We start from the raw sequence: 18,667 nt of genomic DNA, 5'->3' as shown, positions 1-18,667 counted from the left end.
TCCTTTATTTATTTAGGCTAATAAATTCCTAGAAGGTGAGAATTAAGCTTTTTCAAGCCTCGGTGTGATCAGTAAAATGCCCAGGTAGTCACTAAAATGTAAGAATTGAGATTATTATGCTAAAAGACCACTTTTTCAATGAAATTTCTCCCTTAGGGGCTGGGGTTATGGCTCAGCAGTAGAGCACTTGCCTAGCATGCGCAAGGCCCTGGGTTCAATCCTCAGCACCACATATAAACAAATAAAATAAAGGTATTTTTAAAATTTCTCCCTTAGATTAAAATGACAGTTTAAATTCAAAATGGATTTCTGAAGGAAAAAAAATTTTTTTTGATACTGCGGATTGGATCCAGGGGTGCTTTACCACTGAGCTACAACCCCAGCTTTTTTATTTTGAGACAGGGTCTGGCTAAATTGCTGAAGCTGACCTTGAATTTGCAATCGTCCTTCTTCAGCCTCCAAAATTGCTGGGATTACAGGAATGCACCACCTCACCCAGCTATGAGAAAACCATAAAAGGAATACTCTTCTTTCAAAACTTTGTTTCTTTATCTGCAAAGAATAGTTTTACATAATAGCATGACTGTTTGTTTATACATTTTATCATACCACATTGCACATTAAACTATTTGTAACCAAAGGAGTGAATAGTTATAACTAAAGAAATGATGCTCTTTCTAAAACTCAGCATTAATTAGGTCCATCCATTCAACAAATACTTACTGGTCACCCAGTGGGGATATAGTAGTGAATCAGACAGCTTTAATCCCTGCCCTAATGGGGCTTAGGATAGGCCTTTAGCTAAGAAGACATTCACCAAGTTATCAGTAGAGAATTATAGATATTGTTGTCCCCATCCCCAAAATATGCCAACGGAACACATCTCAGGGGCATCTACTTTTTTTTTTTTTTCTTTTTGTACTGAGGGTGGAACCCGGGGTGCTTTACAATTGAGCTATATCCCTATCTCTTTTTTATGTGTGTATGTGTTGTACTAGGGATTGAACCCAAGGCCTTGTGCATGTGAGGCAAGCACTTTACCAACTAAGCTATATCCCCAGCCCCCATCTTATTTTTTATTGCTAAGTTGCTTAGGTTCTCACTAAGTTTCTAGTGCTGGCCTCAAACTTGTGATCCTCCTGTCTCAGCTTCCCAAGATGCTGGGATTACAGGCATGCACCACTGCACTTGGCTCTTATAAAATCTCTATTTAAGGGAGAAACATAATATCCATGGGTTCCATATCTGTTGGTTAAACCAGCCATGGATTGAAATATTTGAAATTGTGTCTATACTAAACATGTATAGTCTTTTCTTGTCATTATTCCCTAAACAATATAGTATAACAACTGTTTATATAGCATTTATATTGTATTAGGTATTATAAGTAATCTAGAGATATAACAGAATTATATGGGAGAAGGATGTGCATAAGTTATCATGTGAATGCCATGTGGTGCCCAACTATATATAATTCCAGCAGCAGCTGGGGATATAGCTCAGTTGGTAGAGTGCTTGCCTAGCGTGCACAAGGCCCTGGGTTCAACCCCCAGTATCACCAAGAAAGAAAAAAAAAATGTATGATGTGTAATCCTAGCAGCTCAGGAGCCTGAGGCAGGAGGATTGTAAGTTCAAGGCCAACCTCAGCAACTTGGCAAGGCCCTAAGCAATTCAGTGAGACCCTGTCTCTAAATGTAAGAGAAGGGCTGGGAATGTAGCTCAGTTATTAGCACCCCTGGGTTCAACCCTCAGTACCCAAAATAATAATAATTATAACAATATGAGGGACTTTATCATCCACAGATTTTGATATCCAAGCAGGTCCTGGAACAAACCCTCTCCCAGATACCGAGGGACACCTGTAGTCATTATACTGGAATGAAACATTGATTCTCTTTATCCTTTACAGACTATCTATATAATTTCGCAAGTGCTGCCACAAAAAAGATAACTGAATCAGTTGCTGAAACGGCACAGACAATAAAGAGATCTGTAGAAGAAGGAAAAATAGATGACATCATTGAAAAGGTACACTTAAATATCTTTTGGAAGTAGAAGTATATGAAATTTATTAACAGCTAATACAATCAGTCCCCTCTTAGGAACTTTTTTAAAATGCAAGTAGGGTATCATATTCTAATAAAAATCTAGATTGTTGAGACTCTTGGGTTTTTTTTTCCTTCTCCCTGTACAGTAAGTGACTGAGATATTAATTACTTTGGTTATAAATAGCTTTGGTTTTTATTTTAATATAGTTGAAATGCCTTTATACTGTTGAATTATATAAGTAAACTTTTCATGTTGTGAGTTTAGTTATAAACTATGGCTATCTCAGGGTCTATTTATATCTTTGTGTAATTTGGTTAAGTTTTTTAAAGTCCAAGCCCATTAGGAACAACTCTGTTAAGACTCTTAAGGAGAAAGTTTGTTCATTTTTTTCCAGTGTTAATGTGCAAGCCTAGGGAATTTCATTTATGTTGATAATGATTTGAACTAAAGAGGTCATTAGTTCAGACTTAGATATGTTATTAGATGTTTTTGTTGTGTATACTCTATTAGATAATGAGATTCAACATGTCCTTTATTGTTTTTGGTTTTGGTCCCAGGAATTGAACTCGGGGGCACTCGACTACTGAGCCCCATCCCCAGCCCTGTTTTGTATTTTATTTAGAGACAGGGTCTCACCGAGTTGCTTAGTGCCTCGCTTTTTGCTGAGGCTGGCTTTGAACTTGTGATCCTCCTGCCTCAGCCTCCCAAGCTGCTGGGATTACAGGTGTGCACCACTGTGCCCAGCTTCCTTTATTGTTTAAAATTGGGTTTCACTTTTTATAACTTTATTTATTGTTTATTTATATGTGGTGCTGAGGATCGAACCCAGTGCCTCATATGTGCTAGCAAGAGCTCCATCACTGAGCCACCCAGCCCTGGGTTTCATTTTTGAATTTGAAAAGATCATGTGTCATAAAGGAAGTTTTATACTCAAAATTGAAAAACACTGAAGGATCCATTCTTGTTGAGGAAATGGAGATGTATCGCATTTTTAGCCTTTTTATTCAAAGGAAATGGATAAAATATCTCCATTAGACTTCAAAATCTTGAATGTAAATTGTTATCTAGTAGTAAACTTTTCAAAGTAATTTGAGCCGGGTGCAGTGGTGCACACCTGTAATCCCAGGGATTCAGGAGGCTGAGGCAAGAGGATAGCAAGTTCAAGGCCAACCTCAGCAATCTAGATGCCCTAGTGAGATCCTTTCTCAAAATAAAAACGGGCTGGGTTGTGGCTCAGTGGTAAAGATCCTCTGGGTTCAATCCCTAGTACCAAAAAGAAAGAAAGAAAGAAATGTAATTTGATTCTTTATGTATTCTTTTTAACAGACAATTATAGGAGATTTTCAGAAGGAGCAGAAAAAATTTGTCGAGGAACAGCACACAAAGAAGTCTGGTACGGTATAGTTTTATCTTAAATACCTGTTATGTGCTGGAATGATACTAAGGCTATGATATTTATTTATGTATTTATTAAAGTTGTTTTTAACTCAGAAGGGCACCGCTTCCCCCTCTGCTTTTTTTTTTTAAAGAGAGAGAATTTTTTAATATTTATTTTTTAGTTTTCGGTGGACACAACATCTTTATTTTATTTTTATGTGGTGCTGAGGATCGAACCCAGCGCCCCACGCATGCCAGGCGAATGCGTTACCGCTTGAGCCACATCCTGGGCCCCAGGCTATGATATTTAAAAAAATGTGTATGAGGGCTGGGGTTGTGGCTCAGTGGTAGAGCACTTGCTTAGCATGTGTGAGGCACTGGGTTCGATCCTCAGCACCACATATAAATAAATAAAATAAATGAAATAAATGTCCATCAACAACTTAAAAAAATTTTTTTTAAACGTGTATGAGGCTGGGGATGTAGCTCAGTGGTAAAATGTGTGCTTAGCACATACAGTGCCCTGGGTTCCATTCCAGCATTAAAAAAAAAAAAAAAAGTGTATGTAACAGCCCCCATCCTTCGGATTGCACTAAGACTAGTGGGGAAGACATACTGATAAACATTTGTGGTTTAAAGAAAGGGAGTAAATTGTTCCCAGTGACTGGGACAGTGTGTAGGTCAAGCCTGTAACAGCCCCTCTAGGGAGTTGGCTCTGAAAGGGCGAGTAAGCTTTCATTGCTCATTTCATACCACATGCCCAGCGCAGTGAACACTGTGTACCTAAAGGGCACTTATTAAGTCTTAGTGCCCTTCCTGTTTTCTTTAAAAGAAACGGAGTAGCTTTCTGGGGGAGCCAGGACACCTGCAAGTGACATCACCATGAAAAGTCATGGGGTTTCTTTACTGACAAATGCCTGCTTAAATGTTTGCAGTTATAAGGACTCAAAAATGCCTACTTTTACCATTTGATGATATGCATACCTAAAACCAACCTCCTGTATTTGAATTTGGCAAAAGTAGCATAGATTCAGTTTGAGCTGTGCCATAATTCAGCCAATGATAAGTTCCCACCAGGTATTATTGTGCCTAGGTGAATTCAAAAGTGTGAAGCAGGGGCTGGGGCTGTAGCTCAGTGGTAGAGCACTTGCCTAGCATGTCTGAGGCACTGTTCAAACATCGGAACTGCATAAAAATAATTAAAAGAAGAATAAAGTTTTTTAAATGTGATAAAGATATTGTATCTATCTACAACTAAAAAATATATATTAAAAAAAAAAACTTTTAAAAATGTGAAGCAGCCAGGCACTGTGGCACACACCTATAATCCCAGCAGCTCGGGAAGCTGAAGCAGGAGGTTCTCGAGTTCAAAGCCAGCTTCAGCAAAAGTGAGGCCTAAGCAACTCCATGACACCCTGTCTCTAAATAAAATACAAAATAGGGCTGGGTATGGGGCTCAGTGGTCAAGTGCCCCTGACTTCAATCAACCCAGTACCCAAAAAGAAAAAGAAAAAAAAAATTAAAAAGTGTGAAGTAGCTGGGGGCACAGTGGCACATACCTATAATCCCTGGGATTGGTCAGGAGACTGAGGCAGGAGGATCATAAGTTCAAAGCCAGTCTCAGCAGTTTAGCAAGGGCCTAATGAATTTAGCAAGACCCTGTCCTAAATAAAACATAAAAAGGGCTGAGGATGTGGCTCATTGGTTAAATGCCCTTGGGTTCAATCCCTAGGACCAAAAAAAAAAAAAAAATATGAAGAGCTCTTTTGGACAAACTATACAAGTTAGCATAATTTTGTGATTAAATGGAAGCAATAAAGCTGATCTGGTGGGCTGCTTGCTGTAGGTGCCTCTGCGTTAGGAATTGTGAGGGAGTGGGACTGAAAAACTTGGAGGCGATTTTAGTTTTGAGGTACCCATTAGACATCCTGGTGAGAGGAGGGGGTACAGAGACAGAAAGGAACACAGGTGGTTTATCTGGAGAAAATGTAGTCCCTTAGTTGCACTAGCCACCTTTTTTAGTGCTCAATAACCACACATGGTTAATGACTTCCTTTTTATTATTATTATTATTTTAAAATTTATTTATTTACTTATTCATTTATTTTTGGTACTAGAGTTTTAACCCAGGGGCACTTTACCACTGAGCCCTTTTTTATTTTATTTTTTTAATTTTAAGATAGGGTCTTGGGCTGGGGATGTAGCTCAAGCGGTAACGTGCTCACCTGGCATGCATGGGGCACTGGGTTTGATCCTCAGCACCACATAAAATAAAATAAAAATGTTGTGTCCACCAAAAACTGAAAAATAAATATTTAAAAAATTTCTCTCTCTCTCTCTCTCTCTCCTCTCTCTCTCTTTAAAAAAAAAAAAAAGATAGGGTCTCACTAAATTGGTAAGGCTGGCCTTGAATTAAGATCTTCTTGTCTCAGCCTCTCAAGTCACTGGAATTACAAGCATGCACCACCCCAACCAGCAGAAGGCTAATGACTTCTGTGTAGACCCTGCACATATAGAACATTTCCATCATTATAGAACATTTCCATCATTATAGAAAGTCATTTCCATCATTATAGAAAGTCATGTTCATCACTTCAGCTTTAAATAAATTATCTGGTTCCTGTAGTCATTTGCTCCTGTCTAAAGCATATAACAGAATTCAGTGTAGTGATACAGATTAATAGTCAAGTCACATAAAAATAGATGAGCTCCTCCATAAGAGTGTGTCAAGCATAAAGGGAGATGAGAAGATTCACAGTATTTAGGGAACAGAGGAATGGAAGAATTGACAGCTATCCGGTGCCTGCTAAGTAACAGACATTTTGTATACAGCATCTCATTTAATAAAAGATGCAGTCAGCAAAATTAGAAATTTGCTGAAAGTCACCCAATTGATAAGTGACAAAACTGAAATCTACTATTAAAGCCAATGCCCAAGGGGCTGGAGTTGTGGCTCAGTGGAGTAGCGCTTGCCTAGCATATGTGAGGCACTGGAGTCGATTCTCAGCACCACATATAAATAAATAAAATAAAGGTCCATCAACAACTAAAAAATATTAAAAAAAAAAAAAAGCAGTGCCCAACCAGGCATGATGGTGTGCACACCTGTAATCTGAGTGACTGAAAGAGGATAAGACAGGAAGATTGCAAGTTCAAGGCCAGCCTTAGGAACTTTGCCAGACTCTTGTTTCAAAATTAAAAGGGCTAGGGATACAGCTTAGTGGCAAAGTGCCCCTCGGTTGAGTCGCTAGTACTGCCCCCCTCACAAAAAACAATCCCAGGAGCTAGGGGTGTAGCTTAGTGATTGGATGCATGCTTAGCATGCATAGAGTCCTGGGTCTGATTGCCCAGCACTACAAAAAATAATTCCAATGCCCATTTACCCAAGAGAGAAGACCCCTAGGCAAGACAAATAATGAAAGCCCAGAGGGGGAGAATTTCCAGGAATAGGCTGAGAGGTGCAGTTACAGTGACCATGAAAAAAGGCACCGTGCAGGGCTGGCAGGTAGCTCAGTGATAGAGTACTTGTCTAGCATGGGAAAAGCCCTGGGTTCTGTCCCCAACACCACCAACAAAAAGCACTGGGGCAGGAGGAATGTTTCTCCTGCATTTGTTCTCATGGTCATAGCACCCAGGGAAGTACTTTCCTTATCAATTTGCAAATAAGGAAACCTGCTGTAGAAAAAAAAAAGAATTAAGTATCCTTAGGAGTTTAGGTAACCAGGAGGTTATTGGCCACCCTACAAAGAGCAATTTCAGAAGAATCAGGAGTGGGAGGGGCAGTCTCCTTCATACCCAATAACCTGGGCCTTGGGAGGGACCTCATCTGAAGATAAGCAGTGCTGGGAGAGGTGACCCAAGGTAAAGGACTTAAAATAGGCACCAAATGTTTAGTAAAGTGTGTGGGGGAAAAAGTCTTGGGGTGCTGTACTCTAATTTTTTTCTCTAAAGTATGAAAATATGTTTATATTAAAATGTAGCCATGTGTGGTGGTGCACACCAGTAATTCCCAGAGGCCTGGGAGGTTGAGGCAGGAGGATTGTGAGTTCAAAGCCAGCCTCAACAATACAGTGAGGCCCTGAACAATTTAACAAGATCCTGTCTCTAAGTAAAGTATAAAAAGGGCTGGGAATGTGGCTTCATTGTTAAGTGCCCCTGGGTTCCAACCCTGGTACCAAAAAAATTAGCAGAATGTGTCACATTCCACGACTAAACACTCAGGGTCACTCCAGGTGAACTGGGCTACATAAAATAACCACACAGAGACAGAGATACCTTTTTCTTTGGGTCCTGTGACCGCTCCTCTGACCTTAGGGATCTGCAGAAAGAGAGTGAGAGAGAGCACATGCTGAACCCTTTTATTGGGGAGAAGCCATTCAAATGAAGCAAGGGGTCAGATTTCAGTCCGCAGATTGACTAACATCTAGGAAGGCCACACCCAAAGGCAGAGCAAGAGAAGGGGACATACAAAGGGAGTTTCCATGGAACACTCTATCCCAAACAGGACAAAGGGCTAGGATTACAAAAGAATAAGTGAGTGTAGCTCACCCCTAGGGGTATGCCTACTCAGAAGACTGACCTTGCTATCTGAGCAGGGGGAAAAGACCGAGTGACCAGTCATGGCACTACTGCGCCAGAGTACAGTGATCTTTCAGATCCCCATGGTGCATCAGGGCTGGAAAGCGTGGTAACTCAATGTGGCTCCCCACAATAATTGCTACCATTTGCTGGTTTAGGATGAACCAAAGAAAGAACTATGTGCTTATCTCTCCAGCCATCCGTGTGTCCATCCACACTTACGCATAACTTTTCTCACACTTGGTACACGATAAGGATGTGCCTTCCGTTTGACTATTGCGATAAAAGGGTTATTTCTACAAAAATATTCCAAGACAGTATTCATTCTCCCAAGAGCCTGTCATGATCACCCCTTGGTCTTCAAAAGCTCTTTTGAAGTATCTGCTAGGTCACCAGACTTATGTTTCCTTCAGCTATCGCTGCCCTAACTGCCCGGTCCTCTTTGTTAGTGGCTTTGTGGTAATGCAGGCAGTTTTCTCCAGAGTCACTTTTCTGACTGTGCATTTTGCAAAATTTACCCTCCCCCCACTTTTTAAAAAAAAATAAAAGCTCACCTTTTTTATTGAACAGCTACAGTAGGGGTTTAGTAAAGCCCCTTCTTTAATAAAGAAGGATCATCAGACCAGATTCCTTTTTTACTTCTTGCTTCTGCCCAGAAAGGCAGCAGCAGCAGCAGAAGGGCGGGACCTCCTGTTGCTGCAGCACCAGCTGCTGGAGCAGGTCTGCCAGCCCCCGCATTGCAGACGAGGCTCCTGATGTTGACATTGGCCAGAGTCTTTGCAAACAAGCCAGGCTGAAAAGGTTCAACATTTATAGCAGCTGCTTTAATGAGGGCTTTGAGCGATCCTCCATGACGGTCACCTCATTGGAGTGCAGAATGAGGGCAGAGTAGAAGCAGGCACTCCAGCGCACAATTGCCTTTTCACCTTGAAATGGATTTCCCTGGGTCCGACACGTGTCACGCAATTGGTAGTGCTAGAATCTGATACCCGCTGGAGGGGTGATTATGTGGAATTTGTGCTCTAAGCAGTTCCCATCCTAGTCTTGCTGTTGGGGGCTGCTGAATGCAGAGTATTAAAGACTCCCCCCCAACACCTGTATGTATATCTTCTATTCTGGTCTCCCAATTCCACACCATTCCCTCTTTCTCCTCGCCCTGCTCCTGACTTCTTTGTAGTATATACTGACCTTCTCCAGCTGCACACTGCTCAGGTGGGAAAAAAGCGTCCCCCTCATTGCTTTCCTCTCCACTCTGAATACCCCACCCCATCTATCATGGACCTCCTTCTCCTCCTAGTCTAAGACAGGGCTCCCGGGTCACCTTATGGACCAGGTGCAGTGGCGCACACCTGTAATCCCAGCAGCTTGGCAGGCTGAGGCAGGAGGATCACGAGTTCAAAGCCAGCCTCAGCAACGGCAAGGCACTAAGCAACTCAGTGAGAACCTGTCTCTAAATAAAATACAAAATAGGGCTGGGGATGTGGCTCAGTGGTTAAGTGCCCCTGAGTTCAATTCCCCCCGCCCCACAAAAAAAGAATACCAGGTCACCTTAGGGAACACCCAGGAAACCTTACAGGACACACCTCTCCAAGGGATTGTCATTTGCTGTCTGACATGGAATTTACAGAGCTGAATTCTAATCATCTCTGTTTTGTAGGCCCCAAAACACTTGGGCTACATTTGTGTCATTTGGGTATTCCCAGTGTTTAGGTTCTAACTGCTTAGTGAGGATTTGATCCCAGTCCTATTATTTATTGCCTTTGATTTGTCTTTTTTCATTTACATTCACTCCCAAAAATCCTTTCTCATTCCCCGGCATATATATATATAAATTATTATAATTTTTTTAGAGAGAGAAAATCTTTTTTTTTTTTTGTAGATGGACACAATAACAATGCCTTTATTTTTATGTGGTGCTGAAAATCAAACCCGGGTCCCGCCATGCTAGGCGAGTGCTCTACCGCTGAGCCACAATCCCAGCCCAACACATATTTTTTTAAATTTTTTTTTAGTTGTAGATGGATACAATATCTTTATTTTTATTTATTTTTATTATGTGGTGCCAAGGATCGAACCCAGGGCCTCATGAGTGTGAGGCAAGTGCTCTATCACTGAGCTACAATCCCAGCCCCCCAGTCACACATCTTGCTTTGGTTTTGGTTTTGATTTTGAGATGGGGTTTTTCCAAGTTGCCCAGGCTGGCCTCAAACTCCTGGATCCTCCTGCCTCAGCTTTCTGAGTATCTGGGACAACAGGCATGCACTGCCCTGCCTGATCACTCACTTAGAACCAATCCTCATCACTTTTGTCATAAATCAATTACAGTAACTTCCTAAAAATATTTTTGTTTGGAAAATTATTTCAATTTACAGAAAGGTTGCAAGAATAAAAATAACACAAAGAACACCCAATTGCCAGTACCTAGAACATTAAAGTTTTGTTCATTTGTGTAGTGTCTCCTTGCTCTTGCTGTGTCTGTGTGTCTTTTTCTCCTGATCCATTCAGTATGCACTTCCAAAAGAACCTAGGCTTATTCTCTTTCATAATTATAATATAGTTAATGGCATTAGGAAACTTAACATTCATATAATGCTGTATCATTTATCCATTAATTTTGTCAGTTGACCCAGTGACAGCCTTTATAACATTTCCCCCCTGAGTACAGAATCTAATCAAGGACAAGATATTGGACATGTTACTTAACTTCCTTTAATATGGAACATTCCAGTAGCCTTTCTTTTTCTTTTATGACATTAATGTTTTTGAAAAATACTCCTCCTCCTCCTTTTACATTCAGGCTTTGTCTGATGCTTCCTCATCATTAGATTCATATTATGAATTCTTGGCCAGTGTATCATATAGGTGGTGGTGTGTCCTCAGGATATCACATCTGGAGGTCTACAGTGTTGTTCTCCCACCTTGTCGGTGACATTGATTTTGATCACCTGGTTAAGGTATTATCCAGTTCTCCATCGTATCATTCAAGTAGAGTTATTTTTTACCAAATTCATAAAGTTTTACCAAATGTATCAAATTCATAAATTAAGTCTGGATATTACAATGAATGTTCATGTCTGGGAACTTACTACTAAATTGCCATTTTAAGTGGTCATGTAGAAACTTTCTCATTCTTTGAAACCATAGATTACAGTGGAACCATTATAACCTATTTTATTCTCCTTTCTTCTTTGCCATTAAAAACTATACAGAAGCAGCTGTGCCCCCGTGGGTCGACAGTCATGATGAAGAAACAATTCAACAACAAATCTTGGCCTTATCTGCTGTAAGTTTCTTGAGATATCCTGAATATAAAGTACTTACTTCCTATCCTTGTACATCTCTGTAGATATAACTTTGTCCTTAACTGAATTTTTTCTTCTATAGTTTTTCTTAAACATTTTGAGATGTTAGAAATGTCCACATCAACTGTTATTGTTATTTTTTATTAACTTTCTAGATTTGGGCTTTTTAGTTGTTGTTGGGCCATGCTTGGGATTGAATCCAGGGCTACTACATGCTAGATAAGTGCTCTGCTACTGAACTACATTGTCAGCCCTTCTTATTTTCAATTAGTTTATCCTTAAGGTATTTTGTTTTTTTCATAATGTAAAAGTATAGCCTATTATGTGAAAATTCTTTCAGCCTTAAAAGGATACTTTTGGCCAGGCATGGTGGCACATGCCTATAATCCCAGTGACTTGGGAGACGGTGACTAGAAAACTGATGCAAGGAGGATCCCAAGTTTAAGACCAGCCTCAAAGACTTAATGAGACCCTATCTCAAAATAAAAAGTAATTTAGGCCAGATGCTGTGGTGCACACCTATAATCCGAGCATTTTGGGAAGCTGAGGCAAGAGGATCACAAATTCAAAGCCAGCCTTGGCAATTTAGAAAGGGTCCTAAGCAAGACCCTGTCTCAAAATAAAAAATAATAAGGGCTAGGGATGTGGCTCAGTGGTTAAATACCCCTGGTTGGGTTCAATCCCCAATTAAAAAAAAAAAAAAAAGATTGCTGGGCCAGTGGTATAGGCATGTAATCCCAGCAGCTTGGGAGGCTGAGACAGGAGAATCACAAGTTCAAAGCCAGCCTCAGCAACTTTGAGGCGCTAAGCAACTCATTGAGAACTTGTCTCTAAATAAAATATAAAATAGGGCTGCAGAGTCAGTGATCGACTGCCCCTGAGTTCAATCCCTGGGTACTAAAAGAAAAAAAGGTTGGTTTATAACAGGGCAAGGGAAAGTTGAGGGGAGCCAGTTATTCTCCTCTCCTCTCTCTGTTGTATGCATCCTAGCACAATGCCTTTTGCATCAGAAACTTGCAAAAGGAGGGCTGGGGGTGTAGCTCGGTGGTAGAGCATGTGCCTAGCATGCTCAAGGCCCTGTGTTTGATCGCCTGCACCAAAAAATTTTAAATAAAAAGAAATTAGCAAGAGGCACCAGGTGTGCAGGAGTGATCTGTTGAAAGGATTGTGTGAAAAAGTTAGAAGCAACTAACTTTCAAGTTCATAATCCTAAGGTGGCAGGATCTTGCTGTGTCACCATCCCTGTGGGTAGTATCCCACCCTGTGGCAGTGTTCATCTTGCAGAGTCAAGTGATTGTTCTGGATTAAAGTGTCCAGAAAACCTACATGATGTGTAAGATAGCACACTGAGTTTGAAACTCTGCTAAAGCAGAACTGTACCTGGGAGGGGCAGACTTGGAGTTCTGGCTGTGCCCCTCAATAGACCACATGCCTGACCTTGGACAGGCCATTTTTGCTTCCCTAACCCTTTTTCCTCATGTGTAAAATAAGAATAGAGGTGTTTGCTTCCTGGAATCCTTAGCAAATAGGCCAGAATAGTGGGTAAGTATTGAGCAATAATTTGTACCCACTCTGAGAAGAACCACTGTCTCCCTTACTGGTTAAAAAGGGCTGGAAATTTAAAAAAATAATAATAAATGAAAACATTTTCTAAAAAAAGAAATAAAGGGCTATAGATATAGCTCAGTTGGTAGAGTACTTGCCTTGCATGCACAAGAAGGTTCAATCCCCAGCACCATACAAAAAAAAAGAAAGAAAGAAAGAAAAAGGGTTGGGGGTGTAGCTCAAAAGTGATAGGCAAGCACCTAGCACTTTTCTGGGATGTGTGAGGCCCTGGGTTTGATCCACAGCACTGCAAAAAAGAAAAAAGAAATGAGATGGGTTTTTCCCACATGACCACACGGCTCACTGACTCTTCAACTTTGGGTTAGAATGTTTCTAAGAGGATTTACATTCGTTTTTCACATACCTAATGGTGCCCACTAAAACAAACGTGTATCTGTATGATTTCAAAATATGTGCTTTCAGCCAGTCACATGATTGAATTGCCTGGCCTCCCAAGAGGCTCTCTCCAGGTGAGTGTTAAAAAATCCATGAAAGGATCTGTTGTTCTCTAGTCTCTCTTAAAGTGGGTAGGTCAGTGATAGCTTAGTGGACTTTGTGGTTGAAGGCTCTAAGTGGAATTCAATACTTGTCCAATCTATGAACATTGTGACCTATTAATTGCAGTTTGTGGTTCCCCCCCCCCATGTTTTTCTCCCTTTTCATCAAAGGACAAGCGGAATTTCCTTCGCGACCCTCCGGCTGGTGTGCAATTTAATTTTGACTTTGACCAGATGTACCACATTGCCCTGGTCATGCTCCAAGAGGACGAGTTACTGAGCAAGATGAGATTCGCCCTGGTTCCTAAACTGTAAGCACTGTTCCCAAGCTGGAGTGGCACTGCTCACACAGCTCTGACTTCCATTTCCTGATGGCCATGGTTATGTGCACAGTGACAGGGAAGAATCATCAAAGAGAGGGCCAGAATAGTCTCAAGACTATCCACCCATAAAAATGGGCCCTGCAGCCCTTCACAGTTCCCAGCTGGCAGGGTGCCATCGACTCCAAACCCAGGACCGACTTGGCAGGAAGTTTGTGGTGAGGATAGGATGTGCTCTTATCCCAGTTAGAAGGTGGAACACGTTTTCTTTCAGAAACAACAAATATTCCTGTGTCTCCTCAAATAAAAGTCAGGCCTACAGAGCTCATTAAGACCATTGCCATTTTAGAACAGGCTCCTGCCTTTTTTCAAGCCAAGGATGTTCTCTATTCAGGCTGTGCTCTCCAGCAGCTGTGTTTTGTTCTTGTTCTTGTAGTCTTTCCTCCACCCGAAGGCCTTTCCCCACTCAGAAAATCCCTGCTGGGGGCTGGGGATGTGGCTGAAGCGGTAGCACGCTCTCCTGGCATGCGTGCGGCCCGGGTTCGAGCCTCAGCACCACATACAAACAAAGATGTTGTGTCCGCTGAAAACTAAAAAATAAATATTAAAAAAAATTCTCTCTCTCTCTCTCTCTCACTCTCTCTTTAAAAAAAAAAAAAAGAAAAAAGAAAATCCCTGCTGTCCCTTTAGCTCCATCACAAATAAGCATGTGCTCTCAGACCTGGCTTTGCCAGCAGGGGGCACCCTTCTCCTCTGCTGCTTCCTTTGGCTTTTGTGTTCCTTTCCTCATCCTTTTCTAGTTCATTCCCTTGTGTTGAATTTGTCGTGTGCATTTGTTGTTTTTTTGTTTGTTTGGGTTTTTGTTTTTGTTTTTGGCATCAGAAATTAAACCCAGGGGCAGTTAACCACTGAGCCATATCCCCAGCCCTTTTTTATTTTTTGAGACAGGGTCTCACTAAGTTGCTTAGGGCCTCACTAAGTTGCTGAAGCTAACTTTGAACTTGTGATTTTCCTGTCTCAGCCTCCCGTGCCACTGAGATTTCAGACATGCTCCACCACACCCAGTTTCTATCATGTTTAATAATACTGGGTTTTTTGTTGTTTGTTTATTTGTTTATTTATTTATTTATTTATTTTGAGAATACTTGGGATTGAACCCAGGGATGCTCTACCACTGAGCAACACCTCCAGCTCTTTTCATTTTTTAAGACAGGAAGACAGGATATCACTAAGTTGCTGAGCCTGGCCTTGAACCTTGCACTCTTCCTACTTCAGTCTCCTGAGTAGGTGGCATCACAGGCACTTTTAGCACTCTTACTCTTGTTCTTGGATACATGATCTTCCTCTTCCCTGAGACATGGATTATAATTTTCTTGACATACATTTTTTTCCTATGTGGATTGTTTGGTTTTTTGTTTCTTTGGCACTGAGGATTGAACCCTGGGGTACTTAACCACTGAGCCATATCCCCAGCCCTTTTTTATATTTTATTTAGAGACAGGGTCTTGCTGAGTTGCTAAGTGCCTCACTAAGTTGCTGAGGCTCACCTTGCACTTGTGATCCTCTTGCCTCAGCCTCCCAAACCGCTGGGATTACAGGCATGCACCACCACGCCTACCTCCTATGTGGTTTTCTCAGAATCTCTTTGTTTATTTTGGACTCTGTTGTTTGTGTTGCAGACCCTGCTTACCCATTCTTCTGCAGTAATGGTGCTGTGCTTAAAGGGTACTTGGACACTCCATGTTGGGACAGGCCTTTTGGATTGTGGTAGCTCAGTAGCTATAAAAGAGTAGCTTCCCATATACAACCAGAGATATGAAAGATCATGCTCCATATGTGTAATAAGAATTGTAATGCATTTCACTGTCATGTATAAATTTAAAAAAAAGAGTAGCTTCCCCATAGAAGTCTCCTCAGCCTCCTGGCTGGCTATAGATAGGAAACAGAAAAGGGCCTGCTTCTCTCTGGCTGCACACCCCCACTTCTGCAGGCAGCCCGGCGCAGCTTTCTCTGGTCAACAAAGTAGGTTACTATTTGCCTGTTGACTTTTCAGCTTCCACCGTCCCTCGCTCTCCTGTTCTCATCGTCCTTGTGGGATTAATCTGTTTAATTCCTTTTCTGTTATTTCCGTGGCATTTTCCGAGGGAGTTGAGATGAGCACATGTTTGTTTTGCTATGTTTAGCTGGCCACATAGGGATTTTGACAAATATTGCCTAGCCTTTGGGTCCACACAGGAGCACAGGTCTTTGTGTCTATGAAAGCACCTCTTTTGAAATGATCTACCAGACGTGAAAAACCAGTTATATAGAATCCTTTCTTTCTGTTTTTTTTTCTTTATAGTGAAACTCTTCTCTCCACCATTATTAACATATTGGTGGTAAATTTCTACAGCTTTACCTACCCTCCCCAAAGAAAAACATGTTTTTTTTTAATTTGTCAATTGTCCTTTATTTTATTTATTGATATTCAGTGCTGAGAATCGAACCCAGTGCCTCACATATGCTAGGCAAGCACTCTGCCACTGAGCCCCAGCCCCAGCCCCCAAAAACATGTTTTATGGCTAAAATTTCATTACAGATCTCATCTATAGATCTGTCTAAAAATAGCTCCTTTTAAAAGTCAATGATATAAAGAAAATGTACCATCTAATTTTTGAAAAATATTTCTTTTAGTTGTAGATGGACACAATACCTTTATTTTACTTATTTTTTTTTATATGGTGCTGAGAATCGAACCCAGGACCTCACACATGCCAGGCAAGTGCTCTACCACTGAGCCACAACTTCAGCCCCCATCTAATGTTTCATTGCATATGCTCATAAAACTTTAGAAATTTGCTTTTTTTTGGGGGGGGGGCTTTTTTGTTTTTGTGGTTCTGGGGATTGAATCCAGGGCTTCTATCACCAAAGTATATGCCCAGCCCTTTTCTAATTTTATTTTGATACAAGGTCTTGCTGTGTTGCCCAGGCTGGCCTTGAACTTGCAATACTCTTGCCTCAGACCCCCAAGTAGCTGGCATTACAGGCGTGTGCCACTGCGCCCAGCAGGCATTGACTGTTTTTTAATTTTTATTTTGTTTATCATTACGTGGTGCTGAGGATCAAACCCAGTGCCTCACATGTATGAGGCAAGCACTCTACCACTGAGCCACAACCCCAGCCCCAGGCATTGACTTTTAAACCCTTTATATATATAATGTGTGTATGAGTGCGTATCTGTTTGAAGCTCTTTCATCTTATAATTTGAGATCATGCCTAGTCTGTATAACTGCCTCCGAGGGAAGAGTAGCAAGGCTGTGGGGTCCAGGTGGGCTTCATGACCTTTAGACTCCATCAACCTCAGGATCATTCAAATCACTCTGGGCCATGTGCTAGGCTCCCTGCCATAACTCATGTCAAGTATCATCAAGCACTGAGTTGGTGGTACCTATAGCCCAAGGTACTTAGGGCAGGAATATCCACAATTTTGGTTCTTGACTATTTTGGATCCTCTCTGCTGATAATTTTAATTTTTCTCTTTGTTTATGGTACTGGGGATTGAACCCAAGAGTACTCCACCACCAAGCCCCTTTTTAGTTTTTATTTTGAAACAGGGTGTCACTAAGTTGCCCAGGCTTGTCTTGAACTTGTGATCCTCATGCCTCAGACTTCAAGTTGCTGGGATTAAAGACATGCCTGGCTGAATGGTTGTTTTTGTTAATCTGAAGAGCAAACTGTGCCCATGAGTCACCATGGAGACATAAGTACACCCACGGTTCATGTTGGGCATTTCATGGAGCTTAGAATTAAGAGGGATTTAGGCAACCCACTACCTCCTGGGAAGGGCCAGTTCATTTTTGTATGGTTCCGATGTTATATGGTTTAAGATCCTAGAGCTTGTCAGGTTAAACAGGCCCAATGCTTAGTTCCTCGGGGGTCTTCTTTTGGAGTGGGGGTATCAGGGATTGAACTCAGGGGCACTTGACTACTGAGCCACATCTCCAGCCCTATTTTGTGTTTTATTTAGAGACAAGGTCTTGTTGAGTGCTTAAGGCCTCGTTAAGTTGCTGAGGCTGGCTTTGAACTCGTGATCCTCCTGCCTCAGCCTCTCAAGTCACGGGGATTACAGGTGTGTGCCATCACACCCAGCCCCTCTCTTTACCTCTGTATCCTCCTTACTATATAGGTGATTTGCCTCCAAATATCATTGTTGATTTTTTTTGTTGTTATTGTTTTGTTTTTTAGGGGTTTTTTTGCTACTAGGGATTGAACCCAGAGGTGCTTTACCACTGAGTCACATCCCCAGCCCTTCTTATTTTTGAGACAGGGTCTCACTAAGTTGCTTAGGGCCTCATTAAGTTGCTGAGGCTGGCCTCAAACTTGCAATCCCCCTGCCTCAGCTTCTATAGTTGCTGGGATTACAGGCATGTGTCACCACACCCAGCTCTAGATACCTTTTGAATTGTCAGTGTCCCCATTAAAATGAGTTCTCAGGAGTGAATGTGATGTTTCCTACTTGCAGGAGACTTCTCTTGTGCAATTTTTAATGTAGGTGAAGATTTCATTACCTCTCCCCACACCCTGCCCCTGCTTTGGTTCTGAGGATTAAGGAACACTTTACTACTGAGCTATACCCCAACCCTTTTATTTTTTTATTTTCAGACAGGATCTTTTTCAGTTGCCCAGGCTGACCTCATACTTGTGATCCTCCTGTCTCAGCCTTAGCCTTGTGAGTTGCTGGGATTACAGGTCTGCACCACTGTGCCTGCTTCATTAGCTCTTTTGGCAGCTGTAATATACTGTTGCTTGCTCAGTTAAACTCGCGGTCAGCTATAACCAATTATAAACTGCTGGTAAGCCAGCTCTCCATTTTGCAAAACTACTTCCAAAAGATGTTATGAGAAAAAGGGAATTGTGAGCCAGGCACTGTGGTACATGCCTGTCGTCCTAGCTGCTCAAA

At 41.5% G+C, this 18,667-nt stretch overlaps 1 protein-coding gene and 1 non-coding gene across 2 annotated transcripts in view; both read left to right on the top strand.

Moving 5' to 3' along the window:
* Syap1 (synapse associated protein 1) overlaps positions 1 to 18,667 on the top strand; it is a 32,730-nt gene that overhangs the window by 4,347 nt on the left and 9,716 nt on the right. The window contains exons 2-5 of the mRNA XM_046424286.2: positions 1,910 to 2,028; positions 3,376 to 3,442; positions 11,214 to 11,287; positions 13,580 to 13,719. Of these exons, the coding sequence (XP_046280242.1) occupies positions 1,910 to 2,028; positions 3,376 to 3,442; positions 11,214 to 11,287; positions 13,580 to 13,719 (400 nt within the window). The remainder of the gene's footprint in view (positions 1 to 1,909; positions 2,029 to 3,375; positions 3,443 to 11,213; positions 11,288 to 13,579; positions 13,720 to 18,667) is intronic.
* Positions 1,489 to 1,561, top strand: Trnaa-agc (transfer RNA alanine (anticodon AGC)). The gene has a single exon. It is a non-coding gene; the product is annotated as a tRNA-Ala (tRNA).

Source organism: Marmota monax, unplaced genomic scaffold, assembly GCF_021218885.2.
Source record: "Marmota monax isolate L192 unplaced genomic scaffold, Marmota_monax_Labrador192_F-V1.1 WCK01_AAM20220418_F8-fsc00089, whole genome shotgun sequence".
Taxonomy (NCBI): Eukaryota; Metazoa; Chordata; class Mammalia; order Rodentia; family Sciuridae; genus Marmota; species Marmota monax.
The sequence above is the reverse complement of the archived record's forward strand: the minus strand, read 5'-3'. Positions and strand labels throughout refer to the sequence as shown.